This window comes from Struthio camelus, chromosome 2, assembly GCF_040807025.1.
Source record: "Struthio camelus isolate bStrCam1 chromosome 2, bStrCam1.hap1, whole genome shotgun sequence".
NCBI lineage: Eukaryota > Metazoa > Chordata > Aves > Struthioniformes > Struthionidae > Struthio > Struthio camelus.
Genome location: NC_090943.1, coordinates 165,195,476 through 165,211,389, shown reverse-complemented (window position 1 = coordinate 165,211,389; position 15,914 = coordinate 165,195,476). Strand labels below are relative to the sequence as shown.

General features: G+C 37.0%; 1 protein-coding gene across 12 annotated transcripts in view; it reads left to right on the top strand.

Annotated features, from left to right (window-relative positions):
• The window catches only part of ZFAT (zinc finger and AT-hook domain containing), a 147,669-nt gene that overhangs the window by 69,146 nt on the left and 62,609 nt on the right, over positions 1–15,914 (top strand). For all 12 annotated transcript variants that reach the window (XR_011139341.1, XM_068933371.1, XM_068933374.1 and 9 more), the window contains one exon: positions 13,443–13,616. Coding sequence is in view for 11 of the 12 variants with exons in the window: in XM_068933371.1 (XP_068789472.1) it covers positions 13,443–13,616 (174 nt within the window). In the remaining variant the exon portion in view is untranslated. The remainder of the gene's footprint in view (positions 1–13,442; positions 13,617–15,914) is intronic.

Below are 15,914 nucleotides of genomic sequence, written 5' to 3'. Positions count from 1 at the left end.
AACTCTGCTCCAAGGTGGTGAATGTCACATACGTACAAAGCAATACATTCATCCAAGTTATCTAACTTGATCTGAGTTTTATATTTTTGTTTACTAACTAAATTTACTCCGCTCTACCCCTGTGGTACACAACTAGGATGAATCCATTGTATTCTGTGAGATGTAGAGTTTATGTAAGAACGAATAATTAAAAAGTATTTAAGATGTGTTGACAAGAGCAGAGAAACTCTTTACTTTCATAAAACACCTCATTTTTTTCTACTGTTATCGGTGGTAGAATTTTTCAAACGCATGTAGTAACCCTCGGTCCAGCTGTCTCGTCTCTGACATGATAAGTGTTAGTGCCCTTTGCTGTTTGTACGTGTTAGGTACAGCATTAACATTTGCATTATTTCAGCAATGTAACCTTTTCTAAATGGCCTTTTCAAGTAAAATCTCAGAGGTCAGAGTATAAATTCAAATTAGCTGTTCTTGACCTGTTAGCTCATTAGAGCTGCTAAATCTTATCTAGATCCGTTTTCCAACATAACACATTGGCAGACTTTTCAAAGTAAACTGCCTAGCCTTTTCCTTCCTTAAAAAAAGGAAAAAAAAAACTTCAATTTTTAGGTGGATGGAACATTTTTTATTTATTTATTCTGGGGAAAGCAAACTAATTGGACAGAATAAGTCAAGCAGCAGATGATGAGGGCTTCGTGTTGTAGGTGATTAACGCACCTAGAATGTCTCCAGCCCAAAGCTTCCTATTTTGGCTGCAAACTGTGAAGATATTGGGTGCTCTTTCTTGCTTTGAAGGAATAATTCTTCCTTGGAGTACATCTGGAAAATCTTGTCTTCAGTCATCTACTGATTACTGTCTCATCACTAGAAAACTTACTCACTTTTGGCTTCAGCAATATGAAGCACCTATACTTTGGGATGATTCAATTTATGAATGTATATATAAAAGTATACATAGTGCATATTCTTATAATCCTTATAGAAAAAATGATTGCAGTCAGTAGCTCAAAACATTCTGATGAGTGGACAGGAGCAATATGGGGCTATGTCCGTACTTATATTGCATCACTACCTCAAAACACATTCTTTAAAATTTGAAGTCTTAGAGTTGTGCTATTGCCAGGCTCAGTTTTCATTAAGAGAAGAATTCTAGGGATATATGCGCCTTCAAAATATGAACAAAAATGTCATCATTTGTTTGCTGTTTTCATTTTAAGACGTTGTAAACGTCACTATTTAAAAAAAAAAAAAAGTGATTGTAATTTAATTGGGGCCTGATCATAATTTAAAAAAAAAAAAAAAAAAAACACCTGAGAGTATGCCCAGATTCTAGTTGGCACAGCAATGTTGACAGTCCCTGAACTAGAGGTTGCATCCGGATTGTTGGCAACTGAAGGCTATTAAACTAATTAATTATCTAAGTAGGTTACAAAGCTGCCTCTATTCTGTACTCTGTTTTTTGTTAATGAGTTCCAGAGCTTTATTACTTTTGTTTCTTAAACCTGCTTCCTGCTTATTTCATTGAGTGCCACCTTATTCTGTAAATCTGAGAAACGGGGAATAATAATTTTGCATTAAACTCTTTCATAAGGTTCATGATTCAGAAATCTTTGTATTTGCTTTCAGATGATTCTTACCCAGTATATGTCTTAGATAACAGACTAATTAGACTATATGGAAACAGCTTATGCATTTGGTCATTGTTTTTAACAATTCTGTTGTAACCATTTTGAAATAGGTGACCAGAAGTACAAACGATGTTCAAGGTGCAGGTGCACTGCTTTATAGTATGGTAAAAATATATTTGTTTTCTGTTCTACTCTTTTCTTAATGATTCCTTAGATTCTGTTTACTTTTCTGAAAGCTGCTGAGTATTGAGCTTATGTTTTCAGGGAACTATTTAGAAAGACAGCTGGATCTTTCCTGCATTGTAAGAGCTAATTTATAGCCCACCATTTTATCAGCAGAATTTCTTCTTTATGTCCTTTACTGTGCATTTATTGCAACTGTTGGTCCAGATTAAATCCTATCTACGTATAGCTAGGTATGCACTAGGTTTTCAAAGCTTTAATTATACTCAGCAAGGACCAGGTCAGTACATTCATGGGCACCCATGATGCAGGGTTAGCTTCACTGACTGTATTAAAGTGTGTGTGTTTAACAAATATTTCACTTACATGAGTAGACTTAGTACCAATATTTTCTAGAATAAACTAGCCATGAGATACAGACTTCCTGACAGTATATGTGTTTTGGTTAATGTGAAATAAGAGTACTGAAACTTCTAATTTGATCAGATCTCTCTGTTGCTAAGTTACTAGAACTAGATAGAGAATTTTGGTGAGGCTCTTTGAACCTTTCAGAGTTGTGGTATAACCTCCCATGTTTCTGACACAGTGATTCAGAGCAGATAGCTAGAAATCATAAAACACTTTGACTAAATTCTTCTTGCATAGTCTTTGACCTCCTACTTAAATATATTTAAGTTGAATCCCCCCCCCCCCCTTTATCTGTTGTTCAAGCTCTTGCCTTTTCAACTTGAGATTACTTCCATCAGTTTTGATGGTGCTTCTGGGACTTTGTATAGTATTTGTGACTATTTTCTCATGTTGTTCATGTCTTCCAAACTTTAGCATTATATGGGCATCTGATTAATAATCAGATATGTTTTCACTTGTGCATGCACAATACACCTCTCTGTTTAAAAAAAAAAAAAAAGCATAGATTTGGCAGTAATAATATGCATATATTAGTTTATTGTATTGAGCATGATTTATTTTTTGTGCAAGACTAATTAAATTGTGTCACTTCAAAAAATAGTGGCTTTATTTATGTAAACCTAAACAAGAAGAAAAACCTTAAACAACCCCTTTCCCAGGTGATAGCATTATCTGAGAACATTTGTACGTATATAGAAAATGAGAAATTCAAAGGTATTGTTTTCACAGCTGTATCTTCATTAAATTGTCTCACTTTTTATTAAGACTTAAATTAAAAATCATATTCAATAGTACAAATGAAAACTAGAAAAAACCCTACATCCACTCAAATATTCCAGATTATTATTGCTGTTTCTTTGATTGCTTCAGTGCTGTATGAAGGGTTACAAAACTGTTGTACTATTAAATGACAGTCATTTCACATGAAAATAAGGACAATTTTCAATTAGAAGAAGGGTGAATGTAGGGTATAGCTAAAGATATGAATGTTGGATTGAAATACATAATCAAAATATTTTTGCTTAATGAATAAACACAAGTTATAATATGATTCAGATATTTTCTGCTACACTTCAAGATATTTAAAAGATGTACATTTGAAGGTGATATTCTTTACCAAGAGAGACATTGTAAGTGTAATGAGTTGAAAGTGAAGTTAAATATCAGCAGAAAGTTTCCAAGTAATAAAAAAAATTACTCTTTTCTATAGGACCCAAAGGGAGGTGTTGAAATCCTTATAATATTGGAGATACAAAATTGCAATAGATAAAACACTATAGAACTGTATTGAAACAGCACTGTGTATTGGTCCGAGAAATAACCAGTGGACATAACCGGCCTCTACTGTTCTTTGCTTCTGTAATTCATAATCCGCATTGGCCTCTCAGAGATCAGTTCCTCATTTATGGTTCTTCCTCAACTTCAGGAGTCATGAAGCCTCACTAGTTATTGACAACCTCTGTGTAGCTAATTGAATGCTTTGATGCATAATGACTGCCTTCACCTTACGGCCTTATTTGCTTAAAAAAAAAAAAAAAGAAAAAAGAAAAAGGTGTCTATCTTGCACAGAATTAAAAAAATATGTCCACTGTGCTTACAAATCACATACAAATATGCTCAGTAGATACTACTTTTTTTTTTTTTTTAAATAAAGGGCTTATCTGCCTAAGAAAGCTGCTGTGATTTAAGCAGAGCTGTGTGTATACTTTTATGTTTTTATTTCATTAAATTAAATTCAGTTTTTTGGCTAATAGACTGAGTCTGGCTGATACTGCCACTCTGCTTTTTTATCCTAAGAGGAAGCTTGCACAGTTGAGCAGCAGCCTGAAGAGCCATCTGACTTCACTGTGGCTACTCCCAGCCAGAAAACAGAGCTTCTAGTGCTCGTACCACTGGAATGGGATGGGGGATTTTGGCTGTTCCTGTATTGAATCGATTCTCCAGTTGCTGCCTCTACACTTGCTTGTTTTGAGGGTCAGAAAACAGATAAATTTTTTAAACCACATCTGTTTTCCACGCTGCAGCATACCTGAATCTCTGGCAGATACAAGAGAGAACGTTTGGTAGCAGGGAAACGGGGGTTTGGATGGAAGACAAATTACAGCAGAACACAGGCCAGATTTGGTTCTCTGAATTGTGCATTGGCCTAAAATTAAAAATCTCTTTAACTTTTAATTTACAACAGCATATTTCATATCAGCTATGTGTCAATATACCAAAGTTTTCTCCAGTATCAATTCATGAATTAAAAGAAATTTAAATCAAACAGCACAACTTTCTTAATCAGAAAATAAGCAATTATATTCAGGCAGTTTAAGAAGTCACTGTCCATCCTCTGAATGTTACTGCCTGTCCACTGAAACAGCATCACAAACTTGGAGAGTGCTTCTGACCTGTAAAAATTAGCTTCAAATGGTTCTTATACTATTCAGATTTTAATGCAAACATTCCAGATATCTTTTTAGACCTTTTCAAGAGGTTCGTAGTGATTTAGAAGCCTGCATTACTTTTAAAGTTGGCACTTTTGTCCCTAACTTAAAGTGTTTTTATCATCAACTCAATTCTGATTTAAATGAGCTCTTTTTGCAAGTAATATGTCAATCTCTTTACAGGAGAAAAAAATTGCATGCCTTCATTTTGAAGCGCCAGTTTAAATTTCATTTTAAGCTACTTTCTTGCCACGATGAAATGCCAGCATCCTATAGAAAGAAAAAAAAAATTTTTCAAAAACATGCTGATTAAGGATATCTAGCTGTGTCTACAGAATGTGCCAGGTAGTACTTCCAATAACAAATGCAGAAGGTAATATCCTCAGTTAGAGACTTGGACAGAATCGTGGATAGGCGAAGACTCTAGTTGACAATAGATCTGATGGTAACTTTCCTCATCAACACCAACGTGAGAACCTTTCTTAAAGGCATTAGAAGGCATAGGCACTGCATTTGTATTACTTGTGCAGGCACAACTTGGATTTAAAATGCTTATCGCTGGATAAAGAAGGTCAGTTTACTAATCTGTTAATTTGAAGAGCCAGCTGTTCGAAATGACTGACCGCTTAGCGTTAGAGGGGTGAAATGAGGCAATTTATCTAAAGCAACAATGACTTACTGTTTGGAGAAGCTTAGCTTAGCTAGTCTAGGGTGCATATGTTCCATTTTCTCCTAAATCAACTTAAAACACCGATGGAGATTCCTTTAATACTCTAAGAATAGTTGCAGTTTAATTGTCCTAGCTGGGTAAGATGAGAATTTTTTTTTTTTTTTTTTTTTGACTCCGTGAACCACAGTGGTAACAGCCAAGTAGTTCTTTTCCAGGAAGAAGACTAAATTATTGCTGAGGTAGTCCCATATTATGGAGAGGCAATTTGCTCCCTGTGGTCAAAGTTGAAGCTCTTATTTCTCATTAAAACATGCTTTTATCTTCCTCTTCACTCTTTCCTGAGAAACGCCTAGTTCAGGTGGGTTTTTTTTGTGTAGAATGAGTTCAGAAAGAAAGCAGATGTCATTGAGAATGAAGACTTTCTTCATGTGATTTGGTGAAGTTTTTTCTTGTTTGTTGTTTTTCTACAAGTCCTTTTTAGGTTACACACAGACTGTGAAATAGTTATGCCAATAGCAGAGTATACGGGCCATGAGTGCAGCCCCAGCTCCTTATTAACAAATCTCTACTGGAGGATGCCTGTTCCTCTCAAAAAAGGGAAACGATGGAGCCATTCCCATCAAAATGCATTGGAAGAGTGAATAACTGTTAAAGTTTAAGTATCAGGAAACTCTTTCTTTTGGTTGAGGTGCAAATAAGCAACGCTGCTAGTAAATTGAAAGAGGCAGAACTGATTCTAGCTTTTTGTCACAATTCTTCAACTGAAGGTTAATCTTTTTGATGAGCAGAGCTAGACTTGGAAGAGTACACGAAGTTTCTTTGACAGCTTTGAAGCTGCAATATCTGAAAAATCCAGTGGAATTCATTTTGCAAATCTTATCAAGATTATTTTCCACCTTATACTTCCTGATATCATAGGATGCTGAACAACTGCAGAGTTAAGACAGTAAGTCCATTTAAATAATTAAGAATTGCAGTTAGAAGTAAGGAGCGCAGGAGCAGAGAGACTCAATAGAATTTGGCTTGACTACTGTGTGGAGAGGAGGGATTCTTTGTATTGATGTGTGTCATGTAAATGTTGACAGGGTCCATGCAAATATTTACCACTAGCTGAAGATTCTTGATTATTAAATCAGTTAAAATTTATCTCTCACCTGTCCTTGGCCATTGTGTTCTTGGCCAGTATGTGTCCCCCCCCCCCCCCCCCCCCAGTTAATAGAATTTGCATGGTGCTCCGTGACTTCCTATCACCTTTGCAAATACTGACTCTAGTTTCTGTTAGTTACTGAGTGTTCTCAGCTCATGTTGAGAAGTAGCAGTTGAGATTCAGTCCTTTGTTTGAAGCATTTAGCAGTTTTGGGTTTATTATGTAGGCAAAAAATGACTCTCGTGTAACTATGATTTTATAGTTAGCGTTCAGCATCTGGATACTAGGTTTCTTTGCGTATGAAATAAAGAACAGCATTTTAATAAGTGTTTTTATGCCGTAATTGTTTATACTATCTTAAAATCACTTTTTCTAATAACATTTTTGAAATTATGTTGTTAAGATAGAAAGTCATAGATAACTAATTTATAATAACAAGTCATCTTTTCCATCGCTTTTCCCCTTGGGTGAATTGAAGGAACTAGCAAACTACTTTGTCTTACAGAGGTGCATCGTAAAAGAAAAAGCATGAAACATTTTTAGCTTGTTACTGTGATAATAGTAGTTGATTATTCTTTAGTGTGGGTCACTAACAAACGTAACTCCATTGTTGGTCTTTTTTATTCTTTTTCTATTTTTTAAAAAATTCCAGTGTTCAAATGTTAATAGTTACAAGCTTAGCAAGAAAAGGGAATAAAATAATTATACCTTTCAAGTTGAACCACTTATTTCCACAGTGAGCTGACTTTCTGATCGTTAAAAAGGAGAATTTAGGAGTAGAGTACTTGGGTTCTGTTCATATTCCTGCTGTGAATTCAGTGTGTGATCCCAAGCAAACTGAATAATTCTGTTGTCCTAAACATGCCTTTCCTTGCATCATATAGTTCTGGATTCCTATTACCTAAACAGGCAAAAGGTAACTTAGTTACAAGATTTTGTTCGCAAGTATTTCAAATCTGTGGAATTTTCCTTCTAAAACTATGGCTAATTCTTACTGTCAACAGAAGTAATTTAAGCAACCCGAATAATTCCCTTTATTGTCTAACACTAAGTAAATTAGCCTCAGGGATACAGACTTTAATAGGCAGCTTACATTCTTTATATATTCTGATTATTTATCAGAAGACTTTCTTCTGTTAGTGGTCAAATCCTGCTGTGAAATATGTGCAGGTGCATTTATTGTTGAGAGTAAACTAGTGGATGCTATTCCATGTAAGAAATGTGAAAAATTGTATTATTTGTTGCTCCCTGTTCCTTCCACCAAAAAATAACTCCACGCAGCAGTTTCTGGTAGAAGGAGATATCTGTTTAAATTGTGATACCTTTTTTCCAGTGAAATATTGATGTTAAAAATATTTGATCTCAATATCAATCAGTAAATTGCAACTGTATTAAGGAGTCAAATGGGGAGATAATAAGAACTATTAAGCAGTACTATTTTCCAAAATCGTAGAAGTCTACAGAGTAAAAAGCAGCTGAGGAGAGGAGTATGTCAAAGAATATATGTAATGAAATTGAAGAAAATGCTAACAGGTATTGAAAAGCAAGGAGGAGATGTAATGAAACTCTCAAGGCAGAGCATAATTTACTGTAATCTTAAAAACTGAGAGCACTGCATTGCTAATGTAATTCCATAGGAAGAAGTCTTGCTTATCGTGTTTGAATTCAGTTTGGTAGGAGGTCATTCCTCATTGTAAGCATTGTAAATAAGATAGCTGTTGTCAACGGTGTTGGAAGTGTATTAGTATTAAGTCCTTAACAGTTGTCTGTAAACACGTTTCTATCTCAGTGTGCCTTAAGTTAAACAAAAAGAAGTAAACAAGCTGACTTATATATTGAAAATATTTTTTCTAATGCAAAATATAAATTTTGTCAAGAGGTTGTTTTGTTATATGTTTGTTTACTGAAGGTGGACACCACAGCATGAAGCATTTTTGCCCAAAATTGCCAGCACAGGCAATTCTGAGAAAGTTAAAGGAAGGAAATAAAAACTTAGAGGCAGTGGTTTGGGAGTTTCAGCATTGAGCCTTGCTATGTTTTGTGCTCAGGCATTGACCTTTGTGCTTTCTTGAATGCAGTTTGTGGCAGCTGGAGGGTTGTGCAAAGACCGCCCGTTGCATAGTAAGCTATGCAAGAGTTGACAAACTATACTGTCAGACGTACTACTTCTGCCAAAAACTTGACTAGTAATTTCCTCCACCCTTCTTGTTCAGAAAAGTTATCCTAAAAATAGGTTCATTTCAACATCACCTCCCCCCATGCCTCTCTGTGGCCAGTGTCCAGATCTTATGCTTTTGGAGGCAGATCATTCTCTGAGACTTGGAATTCCAAGCAATTGAAGATGTCATTAGACTTAAATGTTAGAGCTTGTCCTCAGCCACTAGACCCAGATTTAGTATACCTTCCTAGATGCTCCTGTTTGTTCAGTGGAAAATAATCCAGTTAACCTTTTTGCACTTATTCTAGTCATCCCTCCTCAGGATTCTTTGCTATCCGTTTCTGAGGCTCTTTTGACACTGATCTACTTACCCATCAGTGATAGGATAAAATTTATTGAGATGCTTGCAATTGTTAAAGTTGGAAGTACATTGAGATCTTAAGGACATGAAGAAAGGAGAGATGCCTGAGGACTGGAAGAAAGCCAGCGTCACTCCATTCTTCAAAAAGGGCAAGGAGGAGGATCCAGGGAACTTCAGGCCAGTCAGCCTCACCTCAGTCCCTGGAAAGGTGATGGAACAACTCATCCTGGAGGTCATCTCTAAGCACGTGGAGGACAAGAATGTGATCAGGAGTAGTCAACATGAATTCACCAAGGGGGGAAATGTGCTTAACCAACCTAATAGCCCTCTATGATGGAATGACTGGCTGAGTAGACAAGGGGAGAGCAGTGGATGTTCTCTACCTGGACTTCAGTGAACTTTTCCACACTGTCTCCCATCACCTCCTCATAGGCAAGCTCAGGAAGCGTAGGCTGGATGAGCAGATGAAGTCTAGTTGGAGGCCAGTAACTAGCGGTGTCCCCCAGGGGCCCGTACTGGGTCCAGTATTGTTTAACTTGCTCGTCAGTGACCTGGAGGAAGGGACAGAGTGCACCCTCAGCAAGTTTGCCGATGATACTAAACTGGGAGGAGTGGTTGATCCAGCAGAGGGCTGTGCTGCCATTCAGAGGGACCTGGACAGGCTGGAGAGGTGGGCAGAGGGGAACCTAATGAAATTCAACGAAGGCAAGTGCAAGAGTCCTGCACCTAGGCAGGAATAACCCCCTGCACCAGTACAGGCTGGGGGTTGACGTACTGGAAAGCAGCTCTGGAGAGAAGGCCCTGGGAGTGCTGGTGCACAACAAGTTGAGCATGAGCCAGCAGTGTGCCCTTGTGGCCAAGGCGGCCAATGGTATGCTGGGGTGCGTTAGGCAGAGTGTTGCCAGCAGGTGGAGGAGGGAGGTGATCCTGCCCTTGTTCTCAGCCCTGGGGAGGCCTCCCCTGGAGTACTGTGTCCAGTGCTGGGCTCCCCAGGACAAGAGAGACATGGAGCTCCTGGAGCGAGTCCAGCGGAGGGCTACCAAGATGGTGAAGGGCCTGGAGCGTCTCTGATATGAGGAGAGGCTGCGAGAGCTGGGCCTGTTGATCCTGGAGAAGAGAAGTCCGAGGGAGGATGTGATCAATGAGGGTGTGAAGGGAGGATGGGGCCAGCCTCCTCTCCGTGGTGCCCAGTGACAGGACGAGAGGCAACGGGCACAAGCTGGAACACAAGAGGTTTTGTCTGAACCTGAGACTCGCCTTGACAGTGAGTGTGGCTGAGCATTGGCAGAGGTTGCCCGGAGAGGTGGTGGAGTCTCCACCCTTGGAGATACTCAAAAGCCATCTGGCCACGGTGCTGGGCAATGTGCTCTGGAGGACCCTGCATGAGCAGGGGGGTTGTACTAGATGATCTCCAGAGGTCCCTTCCAACCTTGACCATTCTGTGAATATAATTAAATACCCAGTGATATTACATGTATTAGATGTCTCGCTTCTTTCCAGTGTAGATTGGGAGTAGGAGCCATTCTGGAATCAGTGGCCCTCAGGATTTGCCTTCCTCAAACATTTTAAGCACTTAAGACTTCTTGGTGAATCTAGAATTGTGTCCTATTCTTTTGTGTTGAAGATGTGTCTAATTATGTTCGGTGACAATAAAAACTTATGCCTTACACCACATATGATTCCTTAAGGTACGTTTTGAGCCTAGTGATATCTACATCTGAGTGAAAGTGTGTTAATTTTTTTTTTTTTTTATCTTCATTCAAGATCTGCTTTTGAAGAACTCTCCTTTCTTGCCTGAAGAAAAGTCATCTGGAAGATGACAGGAAACAGATTAGATGCTTCTCCAAGACTAACGTGCTTGGAGATACAGGCTTTAAGGCATGCGTGGCTGAGCATTCATCCATGTATTACGTAGTCACATAATTTTAGCATGCTAATAAATCACACCATCAGAATTGATTAAATAACAGGAAGAGTACACAGTTGTTTTTCTCTGTCAGGAAGGAGTCAGTCTTTGAAACTGCTACTGGCATCTGATCAAGGGAAATCCTTGAAGACTTGAAAACCTTGGCAGATACTGCTACCGGGTGAAAAAGTCACTAGTGAGGTACTCAGGCTTTTCAGAGCCATTTTTTTTGACTGGGAATTGATCTCTGGATGGCTCCTTCATCTTGAACTCTGTCAGCAAATGGTGTACTTTTTGTCCCAAGTCTGGCATGGTCCTGGGTTTCTTGTTGACTACATATTACTCATGAGTAAAGTACCAAACACATACGTTTCTTTCCTGTCTCCATTTCTGAAAGTACTCTGGAAAGACAAGCAGCAATTTGGTTGGTGCCGTTCTGCCTCCAGTGTCTATTTGTACTGGCCTTATGGATTACATCTCCACCTGAACTTTTAAGTTTCCCCCTCTCATTGTACAGGTTTGGATGTCGCAGATTGAAGACACACCTAAAAGGAGATTAGATATTGAATAAAAGGAAAAATTGTACTGGTTATACTTGTGAGATTAAGGATGTCTGCATTTTCTGTAGGGAATGCAGTGAAATTTTATTTCTCATTGACAGATCTAGCATAGAAAAAAGGTAAACTTTTTTTTTTTTTCCTTTTGCTAAATTATCCTTTTTTTTGGGTCATTGTAAGCATGTTGACTACCTGGTTGCATATGGTGTGTTTTTTGCATCAGTCTTCACTAAAAGTATTTGAGCACATTACTCTTCTCTGCTTTGATAGCTTTTATTCTCTAATGGAGAGCTAACACTTTCTTTGGTCTTTCTTTTACTATTAATGTAACTATATTATAGGATGATTTTTGTTGTCCCTTGCATTCCTTACTTTGTGCCTTGGCGCTTCTGATCTTACCACTATATGTTTGTTCTATTCTTTTATATTTCATCCTTAGAAATCTAACCTAGTTCCTACACACGTATGTTTTTTTGTTGTTGTTGTTTTTGAGTCTAATGTTTTGAATCTTGGCTTTTGATCTAGCCAAGTGCTTGTTGAGTTTTCTGACCTAACTGTGCTACTAGCTTGTGTTTGTGCCCTTTTTTCTTTCTTTTTTTTTTATTTTTTATTTATTTTTTTTAAGGAATTCTCAGCTCTCTTTAAATTGTCATTCCATTAAGGTAAGATCATGTCAGACGGACTTTTTTGACTCTCAGCTAAATATTAACAAAATATTACTGAAATCAAAATAGCACCTTTTACATGTAGCATATCTTGCCACTGCTTTCGCTATTTGTATTTCATAAACAACTCCTCACGCACTACAGTTTTGCTGCTGCTGTTTTATATTTATATATTGTTTCCCTATCTCAGTAGAGCAGCTATAGCACTTCATGAATATACATTAAATGACTTACTGTGGAGGCTGTTAGCTGCTTCAGATTCAGAAAAAAATTCTGAAATTCATTTAGTTCATTTATAACTTTCTTTTTTAAATCAGATTTTCCTTTCCTTGCTCATTACCTCTGGAACATTTGCTTAATGCCTTTATTTGCGAAGAGAGTTTTCTCTAGCCTGTCTTTTCTACCCCTTAATGTAATGTAAAGAAATTCTTTAGTATAAGCTTGCAACCTGCTGAGTTGTTATTTTCATTCTGCTAATTCTTTTTCTATAAAATTATTTTTAGAATATCAGTAATGAATTCCTCATTTGCTTTAAGGAAAAAATAACTTCAAAGAACAACTTAGCTGATTATTGATTATTCATTTCTTGCGTCAGATAAGTGTTTGGAGTTCAACTGTTCTGGTGCTTTCTAGTTACCAGGTCTTGTGTCTGTGATACCAAAGCTGCCTCCTTTAAGAGGATGAAGATGTTCTGGTCGGGAGAAGATAGGGGATGATTTAGAAGTGCAGGGCTTCAGAAGGCAGTGTTACGTGTCCGGATTTGGATTGAAACACAGAACTGTTTTGAACCTTGATTTTTCTTGAATCCACACTGAAAATATATATTTTTGACTATTGATTCAGAAAAACAATGGGGGAAAAAACAGTAATTCAGAGAGACTGTTGGAGGACTTTCTATTAAATAAGACAGATAATGAATCAGCTACTTGGGGAAATAATCCTAAGGTCATCAGAACAGTTACTTATGGAAAAGAGAAACATAATTTGTTCCTGAATGGTGAAATCATGAGAAACTGTACAAAATTTCCGTGGGTTTTAAGAATGATTTAGGAACATAAGTGTTTCTGAGAAACCAGGATTTTATTTTTAATATTTCCATATGTCATATCTTTTCTGTATTTGTGTAAGTCTCATACTAGGTCTATGAATGAGAGGAAACAAAAAGTAGTTGCCTCAGGGAGTCATGCAGCACTACTTTTTTTTTTTTTAATAACAAGTAATTTTCTCTATAGTAGTGTTAATTATCTCTTAATTCTTTCTGTGCTGTTAGCAACTGTTACCTGCATTTCCTTTGTACATAGTTATGTTCTTTCTGATGTTTGCTCTTTAGGTAATGATTCTGACGTTGACCTTGACAGGAAGGAAGACGAGCGAGAAAAACCTCCAAAGAGGCCCAGAGTTCAGAAAGCAGAGAAAACCCTTTCAACTAAGGAGGCTGAACAGGTTTCAGGAGCTAAAAATCCTATTATAAGTGTGGTTTTGACAGCCCATGAAGCTATTCCAGGTAACCAGAATCATCCATTTTGTAAGGAAATTGTTTTTTGTTCATGCTAACACTACTTAAAGTGTCACTATCCTAAGACTAACAACTGCTTAAGACAGTTATTATCTGAAAAATAAAATATTTGGTTTAATTTGGTGATCATTATATAGAATCTCTGCATTTGGCAGCTATGCGTCATTGTAGAACTACCATTACATTTTTTCATAGGTGTGACAAAAGGCTTGGAAAGGACAATGTGGACCTGAGTGTATTAATCTTCATTAGCATCAGTTATATTTAGTCCGTGAATGATTTTAAAGAAGAAACTGAAAATATCAGTGACCAAGGAATAGGAAAGTATTTTTCCACCCTGATATCGTTGTTGATTTCAGATCTTGATCTATTTATCATTAGCATAAGTGTAAATCTGGTTATGAAAACACAAAGAGCTTAGTATAGTTTGTGTGGTAGTGTATTAGTACTGCTGTTCTCTGTCAAACTACTAGGATACTAGTTAGACACAATGCTTGGTCATACAAGCTAAGTATTTAAAATATATTTTTGAAAATCAATTAACGTTTCTATTTAATGATTAAAAGATTCTTCATTTATAAACTTCTCTCGTATCTGTTCATCAGAGGATTTCAGGTTAACTTCAAACTACTGTTTTTAAAACTAAGCCTGTATTTGCCTGTTTTTATAAAACAATCTCTTACCTGGCTGACAAAAATCCCCTTTTAATGGTATCTTGCATCTTTTTCAGCTTTGTAGCCTTTACCATTCTCCTCTTCGTTATTGCTAGCATTTGTAAATAGTTGTTTTTAGCATTTGTGAATGGTTGTTTTCCTTACAAATTGCAGCCTAACTAGACTGTATTTGTTGTCTTATTGTTGGCTGGGTTTACTGTGGTGTTCTTCAATATCATTTGATACTGAGATCTGTGATACAGTTGGACTTCATTTTTTTTAAAACACATTCCTACTTGTGAAGGTAGTAGAGGAAACTGGATGAACGGAACTAAATATATCCTGTATGCTTAGAAGAGAAGTAAAAGACAACTTCAGATTCATTATTTGAGAAACATAATATAAGATTTTGGACTTCAAATCCTGAGCTGTTAAAAAGTTGGTCTTGCAATATTGTAAATATGGGGGAAGGTGGGAGAGGGAAGTGAAAAAGAAAACTTTTACTGTCACTTGTGAGCTGTATCGAAACTGCTGAAACTTGGCATCAAAGCAATTTGTGCTCTGTGCTGCTTCATCTTGCCAGCTGCATGCTCATTTCTCTTGTATGACTGTCACTCTGGGCTCTTTTGTAGCTGTTGCAAAACACTTGTTTTCTCTGCTGTGTCTCCCGGCTCTTTTCCCCCTTTCCGCCTACATTCATCTTCTCCTCCCGTTCTGCCCCCGTTGCACTGCCATACCTGAGCATCCCTCCAGTATCCTCCACACTTCTGTGGGTAAAAGGCAAAACGTGATGGCTGGTTAAGGGTCTTATATGGGTATTACTTAATGGGCTTGTACGTTTGCCCTTCCTCAGGGATTTTGGTAGAGCTGTAATTTAGGTTTCCTCTATCCAGGTGCATCTGAATCTTAGAAATCTTAGGAAGGTTGCAAGATTTTTTTTTTCTTTGAAATCTCTGCCTTTCTGTCAAAGACCAGAACAGTTTTCAAGAGGGAAACGTATAGTAGACAGAAGAATCAGAGCCTCGTTTTCATAGGAAACCAGCCTAGAGATGAGCAAAATATTACTAAATTGAGATAGTGAAGAAAAAATAGTAAGTGTGTGATGAGGGAGAGGAAATGAAGAAAAAAAAGAAATAACTACTGCTTTAGTTACTATCTAGTAAACACTTTTCTTCAGACAACAGCAACTTCTTTATATATATGCTTTTTGAATGACTTGAAACATTAAAACAACCTGCTTCAACTTCAAAGATATTTGTGGATAACATATGTTACATACAAAAGGCTTTAATAAAATGAATAATTATTTATTTATTATTATTAATAAATTTAGCTGTCTTTGACAGCAATGACTTTTAACTTGAAATTATCAGCTAGAATATATATATGATAAGAACAATAATCCTCAATTAAGTAAATGAGAGGGCCTTCAGACAGCTGCAGATTCATCTTTTTTCTGTAACCTCCTTCAATTAATTATCTTTTTGCGAGCATTAGTATTCTCGTCGCCTGTTTTCTAAACTTAAACATGTGTATAAAAACCACTGTTAGTATATAGTGCAATAAAATCTTGTTGAAGATGTCATAAAAGTGTACTATCAATTAGAAGAATAGAGAAGCCATTAAGAATATG